General features: G+C 45.0%; 1 protein-coding gene across 1 annotated transcript in view; it reads left to right on the top strand.

Moving 5' to 3' along the window:
• LOC126456070 (rho guanine nucleotide exchange factor 12) overlaps positions 1-13,003 on the top strand; it is a 1,154,422-nt gene that overhangs the window by 799,162 nt on the left and 342,257 nt on the right. Inside the window, exon 19 of the mRNA XM_050091825.1 lies at positions 5,254-5,446. Within this exon, the coding sequence (XP_049947782.1) occupies positions 5,254-5,446 (193 nt within the window). The remainder of the gene's footprint in view (positions 1-5,253; positions 5,447-13,003) is intronic.

The raw sequence follows: 13,003 nt of genomic DNA, 5'->3' as shown, positions 1-13,003 counted from the left end.
ACATCCATCCAGACCGTCACACAGGAATACGAAACTGCATGACCCACTGCAAGTACTATGACAGTTATGCGGGAAGTGAGAAAACGGATTTCATGGTTGAGCGGCTGCTCATAAGCCACACATCATTCCGGTAAATGCCAAACGACGCCTCGCTTCGTGTAAGGAGCGTAAGCATTGGACGATTGAACAGTGGGAAAACGTTGTGTGGTGTGACGAATCACGGTACACAATGTGGCGATCCGATGGCAGGATGTGGGTATGGCAGACGCCCGGTGAACGTCATCTGCCAACGTGTATAGTTCCAACAGTAAAATTCGAAGGTGGTGATGTTATGGTGTGGTCGTGTTTTTCATGGAGGGGGCTTGAACCCCTTGTTTTGCGTGGCACTAGCACAGCACAGGCGTACATTGCTCTTTTATCCCTGTACTTGCTTCCCACTGTTCAAGAGCAATTGGCGGATGGGGATTGCATCTTTCAACACGATCGAGCATCTATTCATAATGCACGGCTTGTGGCGGAGTGGTTACACAACAGTAATATCCCTGTAATGGACTGGCCTGCACAGAGTCGTGACCTGTATCCTGCAGAACACATTTGGGATGTTTTGCAACGCCGGCTTGGTGTCAGGCTTCATCGACTGACATAGATACCTCTCCTCAGTGCTGCACTCCGTGAAGAATGGGCTGCCATTTCTCAAAAAACTTCCAGCACGTGACTGAACGTATGCCTGCGAGAGTGGAAGCTGTCAGGAAGGCTAAGAGTGGGCCAAGATCGTATTGAATTCCGGCATTACCGATGGAGGGCGCCACGAACTTGTAGGTCATTTTCAGCCAGGTGTCCGGAAACTTTTGATCACATTGTGTACGTAAGCTGACAGCATGCGCTGTGTTTTCACAGAGGAAGTGTTACCTTAGTTGAAAACATTCAGACACTTTCACGTCTTGGCGCCAAGTCGCGAGTGTGATCCGCGGAATGTGTTATACAACAGGACTGGACTGCAGGACACAGGCAGCCATGTGGCGCTGTCACTTACATAGCTGCCTAAGCTTCCCCCGGCACGCGCAGATCCGAGCGGAGCAGCAGCGGGAGGAGGACGAGGCTTTAAAACGCGCTGGTTACTGCAGCGGGGGTCCGCTGACGCCACGGGCTATTTATAAAGGCGGGCAGGCCAGCGTCCGGCGGGCAGCCGCGCGCCGCTTCGCAGGCGGCAGCGTACTCCGCTATCCCCTGCTGAATGGAATTAGAGAAGGGCTGGCTGCGCTCTATGGCCATGATGGACCCGTAATCGAGTAACTAACGCTCCACAGCCAGCTCATCTGCAGGTAATTCCTCCAATAGAAAATCCTGCGAACAGTGCCAAGTTCAAGGCTGCTCCTCATCCACGTTTTTAGCCGTCGCTTTAGTTACACTGCGAAAGTTCGTGACATAGAACCTGTCCATTTAATAGCAAACTGGTCCCAATTCTTGTTTAGTTCTCTGTAAAGTGTGGTTCATTTGGAGGCTTTGCAAATGCTGGCTTTCAATATTTGTTTTTATGCAAGTTGCACGGGAAAACTAGAATTAACGACGCAATTGGCGCTTTGTTGACAGTTGGTAATACATCACTGATTTAATTTCAGCTCTAATTAGTATGTGCGTCGCGGTATTCAAAGAGAATATCAGTATTAAGATCATTGCCGTGTACTCGGTACTGTGAAGTATTTAGACGCTGAGTATTTTATAAGTCAATCACTGGTACGAAAGCTTGTAGATAGCTGATTCTGATAGAAGGTAAACACTGAAAGCAAAATCTACGAAGCTAAGGTAACACAGAATTCAACCAAAGCTTCATTTCAAAATACGAGTATTCATTTGTCGACTTCAAAGAAAACTGGTTCGCCAAGTTTTGTTACAGATGTTTTGAGCGCGATATTACTGTACGCAAATAAACCAAAATGGCTGTCACAGGGGTAGGAAGGTTGTCGTAGTGTCTACCTTTCATCAGTGAGAAATAATCGATTAATAATACTGAAATACCATATTGCATATGTTCTCTGTTGGATTTCGCTAGGACAAGGATATTGTCACAGAATTAACTCAGATGTAATTATTTGAAAGCATTTCTTGCACGCGTAGAACTAAAATTACATCCTCCATTTTTGTGCTAAAGAAAATTGCGAGCGTACTTCAGATAAAAAATTGGTTGTATGTAACATTCACTAAATGTAAGTAAACACAGAATACACAGCTGACGTTTTCTTGCATTTTTTACGTAAACGTGCGGCGTAATTCTACGTTGTAGTTTCCACTGGGGCCCTGTAAACTGGAGACAGTAGTAGAAATAATACGTTCTTACTAAGATATTTGTGGTAAAGTTATACTGTAATTTGGAAAGTTTGAGGCCCACGAATGCTGTCTTCAATTCTTCCAACATAAAAAGTTCCACCTGTGTTAGAAGAACTAGTAAAAGTATGAAGCAGTTTGAATTTCGAGGTTAACAGCGCACACATGTATGAATTGAAAACAGTCAGTAAATTGTACTTTACACGACTCGTAATTTAATAAAATGGCATACGATCTGACAGAGGGTAAACACAACCGGCCGTGCAGGGCCGCTATTCTTTGTGTGTTAATTAGTAAATTAAATCTTCAAAATAGGTACCGTAAATGTTAAGCACTGAATGAGAATTTTTGAAGGTTGTAAGCAGATAATTATTGCCAATAGCCAACTTGAAATGGTAAGAGTAAGTGTTACGGTAAAAGCCGGATTCTTTGTTTTGAAAAATTCCATGCTCCATCAGCCCGGGCGGGTACTCTGTATCTAATGAACCTGTTTGACACTGAAGCAAATAAGGTCGAGTTTCATGACCGTGTGTAAGTATTTGAACACTCGAAAAAATCTGGAGCAGATGAAGTGTTAAAAGTAATTTGTAGTTTGTGGCAAACGTTCCGATTTCACTCCTGTGAGAACGAAGAGCTCGTCTTATGCGCCACAAACCCGTTGAAACTCGTAAAAATATGCTATGTTTGGTGATTTCGACTTTATTTTGCATTTGAATGGAACAGTAAGTGAAATGTTGGATTAGGTGGTCGTCTATGCTTGTGACATCCTATAGTTTCCTTTATATTTTACTAGGTCACTATTGGATGCTGATCACACTTTGCAGATCAATAATGTACACAAGCATAGCTGTAGCGTGATAAGTATTTCTATACTTAAATTAGACACTTTCTGCAGAAGTACACCATTATTCACATTAAGCTAAAGAAAGAAGGAGAAAAAATGCGCCGATAGACGAGGTACATACAGTATTGTGATGTACAAATGTCCACTTCACGCAAGTATTGGCAAACAGAGCCTAATTTGTTTTTATGCAAGTTGCTAAAAATTCTTAAATTTTACTTGTTAAAAATTTTTCATTTTGTGGTGTGTACGGGCGTCCCTCTCTGGTGCCGTTGTGAAGAGGGTGATTTGGAACAGCGGGGGCAGTGTGCAGAATATGACTGACGAGAGCGTAAGGGTCAAACAAAGTTCAGTGAATTTGTGTCTGGAGAAGCATGATTTCCGTGTTGGAGGCCATTTAATTTATCCCACGCAGCACCTTGCACAATTGATTTCAAGTGTAGACACGCTGTTACAAGATGGTGCACTGTTCCTAACAAAGGCAGAAGTGTTAACCATGAGACGCATTCTTTGGTATCCTCTTCTGCGTGACACTTTGCTTCCCCTCCTGGAAAAATGTGTCTTTGTTGGTGTGAATTATCGCATATCTGCTACATGACAGTGCTCCAGCCAGCTTTCGAGATCTGACTGGAAGCGATGTGTATCTTAAACTAGAATGTGCTGTATAGGGTCCAACATGATACTGTTAGTGTCAGACATTTAAGACATCTGAATAATGGGGTCGGGGCGTGGCCTCCACCAGTAGCGGAGAAATTGGCCGTTTGTAGGGCGGGAAAAAGTTGCCACTTCGTCAAGTGGACGTAGATTTAGTGATGACGGTGACTGGAACCGCTCAGCGAGCCTTGGATGTAACATCCCTGTTCACAATGGTCACTCATTTTGCTACAGACACGGGATTGCGGCAGGTATTGCTTCTCGATGACGAGCTGTTGGCGGCGCGCTGGGTGCCGAGGTCATCAGGTGGACAGCACGTTTTAGCAGTGACAGGCGTCGGCGTCGTCGAAGCCGCCACCGATCCGTGTGTCAGCCGCGGCTCCTGGCAGCCACGCTAACTCGTCGTCGGCACCTACCACACCGAGAAGAATACTGTTCACAATGTAACACACAGCAAGGTCGAAGTCAAGTCAAAGGCGTAGGCACTCACTGGGCCGTGATGAGCAACGGTAAAGGACCTCATGAATCTGTGAACAACAGCAGAGCGCTCCGACAGCCCCTTGTTCAGACTCTGAACGTGATGCCTTAGACGGAGTTGGTCGCTAGCAGATGATGATCGCCCAGCAGTGCGTAGGCGCAAAGTTGTCTGTTGACTAGCCCAGCTCAGACGGACGCCTGCTGCTACTGGAGACAAAGTCCCTGGAAAACTTCTCGGTCTCTCATATGGTACTGAAGTGCTCTTCACCTCGAAGTTAACAGCTAACAAAAGTTATAGTGGTCAGGATGCAGGATCGTGTACGGAGGCTAATATGGTTGTCTACAGAGAATGTTGGCGAGTATCTGAAAACATCTGAGAGAGGGCGTTTGGTTTGAAGGGATGGGAATATTTAAGTCTACGGCAAAGTTCTTCTCTGACAGCAACGCCCCACCCTGGAAGAGAGAACAGGATGCGGCGGATTTGCGTCGCCTTTTGGTGTCGTTGAGTTCACTTGTTCTGATTTTGTTTTGTCGGCTCCTGCAAGAGCCTTGCCGGAGTAGTAAGGTTGCGTAACTGCACTCTGCAGAGGCACTGAATAGCTTTTTCTGCTTTTTTAGCATTTCCGTGCATAGGTTTCCTAAACTGTGTTGTTGAAACTTGATGGAAAATAAAATTGTGTGCCCGATCGAGACTCGACCTCGGGAACTTTGCCTTTCGCGATCGAGTGCTCTACTGACCGATCTACTCAAGCACGACTGACGAGGAGCCCTAACAGCTTTACTTCCTCCAGTTCCTTGTCTCCTACCTTGCAAACTTGTCGTTGTTTATCATTTCTAGGGCTGTATTCCAAATTGACCCCTCGCTATTGAAAATAGATCTGCATTAATGTAGCAGCTGCACCTGACGACGCGTGATCAGCTGGGTGTGGTGTTAAAGCGCGTGTGTGTGTGTTGTGCAGGCGAGCGCCCGGCTGGCGGCGCGGGCCGGCGACCGGACCCCGTGCGAGAGAGCGAGGAGCGGGCAGACGCGGCGGCGGCAGCGGCGGCGGCCGTGGCCACGGGCGGCACCACCGTGGCCGGGGGTGGCGGGGGCGCGCCCCACCAGCGGCACTCCCACCACGAGGACGACGACGGCCGCCTGCACCACGACCTGTGAGTACACCTCTCTCTCTCTCTCTCTCTCTCTCTGGCTATTGAAAAACCGAACAATAGATAACATTTTTTTTGTATAAATGCTTTACTCACGTGACTTCACTTCTCCGCCGCATAGTCAACACGCACATCCAACTGCTTGTCGTATCGTAACACCAATTTGTTTTTTCCCCTCGTCATAGAATGGCGCCACCTTGTTCTTCAGGCAGTTGCCAGCGTCTTTGACCGCACTAGGCTGCTAGGACTTCGTCTTAAGGGAAAAAAGATAATACCTTGGTGCCAAATCCGGATTATAGGGAGAATGTTGAAAAATATCCCAGCTAAAAAGTGTTTCCTCATCTTTCGGTCTAGAGTACAGGATCGCGCATCGTCGCGCGCGCGTGAGAGAGAGAGAGATACGGTTCTTTGAGTAATCATTTTGCACCGTTCAATTCAGGATTGACCATAGGAGTTCCGTGTGTCTCACAATAAGCGTGTAATGTCATAGTAGTCTCACATGTTACTCTCATGAAACCTGTTGTCAAAATTCTTTCGCGATATCAAGAAATTGTAACCATAATTTTGCCGTTTGACAGCGCATGCTTGCATTTTTTGAGCTTATTGGGAGAGTGTTTGGACTCTTCACGTACTCCACCTACTTTTCGATTCTGTTTAGAAATCCCTGTTCTTGGTACCACCGGACGAGAAGGCGCAATGGTTAGCACACTGGACACTCACTTAGGACGACGGTTCAAATAACGCATTGACCATCCAGAATTAGGTTTTTCGTGATTTCCCTCAATCCATCCAGGCAAATGTCGGTATAGTCTCTTTTGAAAGGCAAGGCCGATGTCCTTTTCCACTTCAAAATCCGACCTTGTGCTCCGTATCTAATGATTCAGTTGTCGACGTAACGGTTAAGCGTGAATTTCCTTTTTCATAGTAGTGGTGCAGGAACGTAAGACCTCACCTATTCTTTGTTTCCGGAAGATCGCTTAGACATTTTGGTACCCACCGTGCACAAATCTGTCTGTCTGTAAAAGTGTTAAAAGGGTTCTCCTCGAAATATGAGGCACATCTTCCGAAAATTCACACACCCTTGACCAGTTTCATGATGCACATGCGCCCAACCAGACTTAAATTTTCTGCACCGCTTCTTCACAGCGCGATCAATAAAACCCCATCCCCCTTACTCAAGACACAGTGAGTCTCAGCGGCATTTACTCTTGCAGGAGGCATTCCTTGCAGGAAGAGTGTGATATAAAGTGCTAGGCAACAGGCGGCAGATGGAACAACTTGGTCTGTTTCTATCGCTTGCTACTTGCAGACTAGTGAACGCAACAGAGAGCTGAAGGACGGAACGTAACCTTCAGAGTCCCATTTTCCAACCACACAAGCGCACTGAAGGTGCAAGCATTTCATCTCAAAGCAAAGTGGGTGGATCAGGTGTTCAGGGTGTGTGTGTGTGTGTGTGTGTGTGTGTGTGTGTGTGTGTGTGTGTGTGTGTTAAAGGGGCGTGGCATTCGTTTGAAGTATAGTTGCGTAAGATACCGTTTGAGGTCGGGCTTGCTCTACCACGTTTGTCGTACTGACAACCTCAATAAGCACAAACGGCAGGCGTTGCTGAATGTTTCGCGTACTCCGCTTTGCTTTGAATTTTGTATTTCTTGTTTCCTTATTCTGAAATGACTGAAAAGGCTTTTTCAGCTCCATGAAGAACTTCGAATGTGACACCCATGACATCAAAGTACCGACGATCGTTATCGAGACGTAGCAGCTCCGCTTTCGGAGAACCAAAGATCATGGGTATAGGCGGGAGGAAGGCGGGGATTCGTTCCCCCACTCTAAGTCCACCCGTGTTAATACTCGTGTTCTGGTGCCACGTCGTTGATCCCACTAAGAAGTGAAGTGACGGCAGGTGCTGAAAACATGACTTGACAATTCTGAAGAATGAACTGAGGAAGCCGACAGCAAATTAGACAGCTTAATGAGCCGCCCTCTGAAAACTGCTTGTCAGAACTATGTACGGTAGGATAAGGAGAAAATACAGGCAAAATAATTGAGTGAAACAGTGTTCAACTTCCAAACAAAGGAATGTCTTACTTTCTCTTATCCAGATCGAATTTCAAAGATGGGTTGACCTATATGTATGCGTTTGAACGCAAAATCCATGAAGGTAATGACATAAACCTAATTAAGAAGCTGTATATGACCAAAACGCCAAAATCGAGGATATTAGACACTAAAATCTCGAAGTGTTAAAGAGATAACAAGACGACATTGTTAACTTGGTTCCTGTATCAGTCTTCCCAAGTGCCTTGCATGCTGTCCGCATATGAATATAGTGAAATTACGCAGTTCATACTACGATAGTCGCTAAAAACAGAGATTCGGTTTATTTCCCAGACAGAATTAATAAAATTAGTAAATAGCTTGGAAAAACACAGTCAACAAATTCTTCTATCATCTTGAATGAGAGAGTGCGTGAGAAGGAACTGAATTCAGATATGTAATATGGCGGCGAAAAAAAAGTAGGATCATGTTGGGAGGCTTACAACAATTGACAGCACTCGGACAACTTATAAAAATGTCGAAACATGTAATTTGGACGTGACTACCAATTTTCCAGCTGACTGACTGTTGTATGTTGTAGATAATACCATACAGAAACGCGCTCTGGATGCTTGCAACATTGTCCAGGAGTACGATGAATGTATCTGAAATCTGAATGCATCACCGAATATTTTCGACTCCAGGCTAGCAAACGATAAGAATGGCATGTTCCCGTGCAGAGGAAATCTGTCTTAAACGCCTCCGTCAAACTCTGAATAGCTTCGTATATTTTCTCCACATCTTCAGAAGCGAGGAGGAGAGGTTATGCTGGTTATCAGTGACTGAAAGATAAAAAACGCCGTTGGACTAACCCTCCAGGTCCAGTTCGGTACGACTACACGTCAGTGGATTGTCACAAATATTTTCAGCATCTGCTGTCACTTCAGTTCTTAGTGGTGTCAACAACGTTGCACTCGAACGTGAGCGTTATCACATGGGAACACAGACCGGGGGTTCATGGCTGCAGATCCCCTCAGCGATTCAAAGTAGAAAACTTTGTCTCTTTGTTTAAAGCTGCTAATAACATAAAAGTGTGTTTCGCTATGGTCGGGAAAATTATGTTAGGAAATCGGATTGATAAAAGTACTTGCTGTCAAGTCACCTTTATTGAAGACAAGCAACAGATAGTTAATAATACGGTAGACGCATGGTTGACTGACTGGTGCTTTCTGGTGAAGTCTGCTGTACGGTTCGGTTGTTCAATACATGGAACGCAATTACGAGCATGACTAGCGATTAGTAAGAAAGAAAAGATAGGTGGTGAGGGTTAAAAGAAATAAATTAGCACTGTTGTCGATTTTACTAAAATTTGCACCTAGCAGTCCCATAACCTGCTACATGGAGTTGCTAAATCACTTCGCATTCCGGCATTTTTACGAGATAAAAATGACATTATCTCCTCGTCCAATACAGGTACAGCAGTAACTGACAAGTACGATATCGACGAGACCTTGAGTCTTTAGACGTTGGTTCGTACTTCTTTATATAAGTTGCACATTTTGCACCGAAATTTTCACCTCTAACGATAACAAAACGCCATTGAAAACAACAGCCTCCTGCTTTGTGATAATCTTCATTTAACTGGATTAGCCATTGACTTCGCACTGCTCACTTTTAGTGTTGCGTATCCACAGCTGTGTATCACTTAAGTATTTCTGCAAAGTGCGTTACTCCGCAAACTAAGCAGTGGCGCGATGGACACGTTACAGAACAGAAGAAAGCCATTCCTTGCTTGGCCAGATGCATTTCGGCTCGTTTTGTTGTATTATCAGTGATGCGAGACCCACATTTTCATTTGTACGTTGCACTTACAGCCTACATACTGTTCTATCGTACAATTATGTTAAAACTGCTGCATACGAGTGAAATACATCTGCTTCAGGCCAGCGATGATGACCTAACAAACTGAAAGGAAGTGGGTCTGGCTAAACGAATATTGCCTTTATTCTGTCGCATACAGACGATCCTAACCTAAAAACGTAATAGTTAGTGAGGGGATGGCAAATCAACAACGTTGGACATGTTACTTGAAATTCATTTCATAACATTTCGTTGTCAGTGGCTATTATGAAGCCACCTATCATAAATGCAAAGTAATCAGTTCATTTTCATGTCCGAATGATGCACTCCAGCTCGCGCTGCCGCGTCGGCATGGCCAGCGGCATTTACTCAGCAGTTCACTTGTAACATCTGTCTGTTGACTGATGACCTGCATGACATGAACACAACGAAGGTTACACCAGTGAAAGGACGTTGTAAACACACACAGATCAAGTAAGAAGCATATCTACAGACAGCCTTGTAGGGGGGGCAACCACAGCTATGTTTATTCATCCTGGGGCTTAATAACCGCTTCAGCTGTACAGGGTCCTTTATTACTGTACCACTACTTGTTTCGTGGCGCTAAAAGCCACATCTTCAGGTGACATATGATTAAAACATTAGAGCGGAAGCATATCTGCCTTACTGTGATCACCCTTATTGCCTGTTGTTCAGACAGTGCTAATCGAATTACCGAGAGTTTTGGTGTGGTTTTCACTTCAGTCAAACGCCCTTTTCCCCAGTGGCTCGGAGCTTCCGTAGCGTCTGGTGAAGTCGCACACTCGGCTGCGGCCGGAAGCCGTACCACCTCAGCGGTTTGCGGCGCGCGAAACAAATTGCGCCACGCACTACTTCACAGGTCAATGGGGTCCAGATAAGGGTAGTCGGATGCGCTTTGGCACTCGAGACAGAATTAAACTTCAGTACTCCCACGTCAGTAATGGACTGTAGTAATCCAACTAAACTCAGAAATGTTCCGATATCGTACCAGTAGAATGGAAATAGTCGACCGCTAACAGTAAACACACCTCTTTCAACTGTCGTCTAGCAACTCCCACCAATAACCTCCACAACAACACAATAGGAATGCGGTTTAAAATGGCTAGGAGAAAAAGCCACACAAACACGCCACACTCATATTTCCACGGAAACGAATATAATTCATTAAAGTAAATGAAAACCAACATAGCGAAGTATGTCTCGTTCACTAGACACCACCTTCCAATTAGCTGCTTGTCTCCACAATCTAATTTGAGCGTGTGCGCCCTCGCTAAAATGGAACACTCAACTAGAATTACACGACCCGAAATTCATGGCAGCTTTTGGGAACGCGGTTTCGGATTGCCACAAATTTCAGTACACAAAGAAACAACTGTCAGGTACGAAAGGATCACCTCTAGAACTCTGAGGTGAACTACGAAAGCACCACCTCCACTTACAGAGGCTACACAACCCTCGAGGTCTGTCGGTCGACTCCCAGATTTTGTGAACTCTTAAAACGTTTCACGAATGTAGGCATTTTAGTTAGCAGTTTGCTGCTCCCACTTAGAGCGCTTATGTAAGGTTATGCTTCTTGTCTGGACCTTTAGAAGTGCCTCTGGTCTGGGAATGTACTCCACTAACTATACACAGACTCCAGCTGCCTCCTAACAGCTCCCGCTAATGCCCGGATCAACACTTGTTCGGGAGTATTAGGTAAAGACCAGACCATAACCTGCTGCATGGAGAAAACTGCTTCCCCTTCCGTACACAATAGCTTCAGAAACGAGAAAAAAATGTTCGATCCCGAAACATGTTACAATAGGAACTGTGCTTAAAATTCAGCTTTAAATAGCGATAAAGCAATAGTTCCGTCCGTGGTAGTTGAAGCACTAGACTGCTTAAGGTACTCATACTGCATCCTCTCTATTTAGTAGTCAGTGGGATAACGCAGTAGCACGTAGACACAAGGTCGGTCTCTCTCTCTCTCTCTCTCTCTCTCTCTCTCTCTCTCTCTCTCTCTCTCACACACACACACACTCCCTCCCCCCCCCCCCCCAACACCTCCCCCAACCGTACCTCCGTAAAGGCGGCCGCCGCGCGCGTGGCCTTCACTGTTACAAGCATCCTCCGCACCCCTTGTTTACTCATCGCCTTGGGCCCGCAGGGAGCTCCTTATCTTTGCAAACCCTCTTGCTGCACTGTGTACTATGGTCCCTCACATTCTAGATAGGTTGGGCCTGCGCCAGTTCTCATCTATTCTGCAGAATGTGCTCCAGTATGTGAGGCAACACTCATTTGTGCCTTTGTTTCAGAATCCATTTTGCAATAGCATCTGGAACTTTGCCGACTAAATTAATAGTGTGTGGGAGTCATCTCGCTGACTGGTGGCGCCTAGTGAGTGGAGTCGATGCAACAAGCCTAACACAGCACACGAATTCCCGGTCGGAGAATTGTTTTGATGCTGCAACGCAGTTTTCCGATAGCTGGTCATTGCATTAACAGCGAGTAATTCTGTTACCTTCGTGACTCCCAGTAGCTCTCGCGATCCCATGCAATATCCGTATTTTTGTTTTAGATATTACAGATGTGCATGTACAAATGCTTAATGAATTGGAAATAAAAGCGAACAGACATTTAATTCAAATTAGGGTGACAAATAGTAATATCTGTAATATCATCGACAGCTCAGTACAGTAGGTACACAAAAAATTCTCTGTAAATACAACCATATCAAACGTGGGAGAAGTTGAAACTCCCGAGGGAACTTTCGTTCTGTCCCTACAAGCACAACAAAACGTGTGCGCGTCCATTTTGTCACCAAACGAGTAAGCGGACCTGGTCTAGTGAGAAAAAACACGCATTTCCTTGTAGTTGTAACGACGGAACGAAAATACTTTCAGGAATTATAAAGCAACTACGTAGGAAAGGGCAACATAAATCAAGAAATCAAAACTTGAAACGTTGTGCTTTTCGCTACAAGAAGTTAAAGAACTAGAGAAGCGCCTTCGCGCCTGAGAATTTTTAACAGCTAACTCTTCAAGCTTTTTAATACGTGATACAAAAAACTAATGCTTATTGTTAACAGGTCACAGAATTACTAGCACGTCCTGTTTCCGTTTGACATCAGCGAATTAGGTGTTGAAATCCAACTCGAGCATGACACTTTGTAGAGTAATTTCGAATTCATGTCTTAAACAACATGAGGAATTAAAGTTCGTGCAAGACCATAAGAAACCCACACAATTGGTTCCCAGAATTTCTCTTCCCTTCTATGCTTCTTCCTTAAAGCGTCGGTCATTACCTGGCTTGTGAATGAACGCATAGTTCGTAAGTTCCGGAAATAAAACTACGTATCGATAAACAGCTGGCACGAGGTCAGTACATAGCCATTTTGCCCGCATTCCACCCGTGAACTGTAAATTAACTCAGCCCGGTGTTACCTGATGTCGCCCTTGTTTTATTGTGATTTGGAAACTGCGACTACTTGATCGAAAAGATAAATTTAAGAAATTATATGTCAGTCACTCCAGCTTCCACGAAGAGTTTCGAAACCTTAGTTACACCCACATCATCTTCTTTGTCCGTACTTCGTCATAAGCTTCATTTCGAAGATGTTCGAGCACACATACATATGTGTTACTGAATAGAGTAGAAACACGAAAC

This window comes from Schistocerca serialis, chromosome 2 (assembly GCF_023864345.2).
Source record: "Schistocerca serialis cubense isolate TAMUIC-IGC-003099 chromosome 2, iqSchSeri2.2, whole genome shotgun sequence".
Taxonomy (NCBI): Eukaryota; Metazoa; Arthropoda; class Insecta; order Orthoptera; family Acrididae; genus Schistocerca; species Schistocerca serialis.
This window is presented reverse-complemented; position numbering and strand designations above follow the sequence as displayed.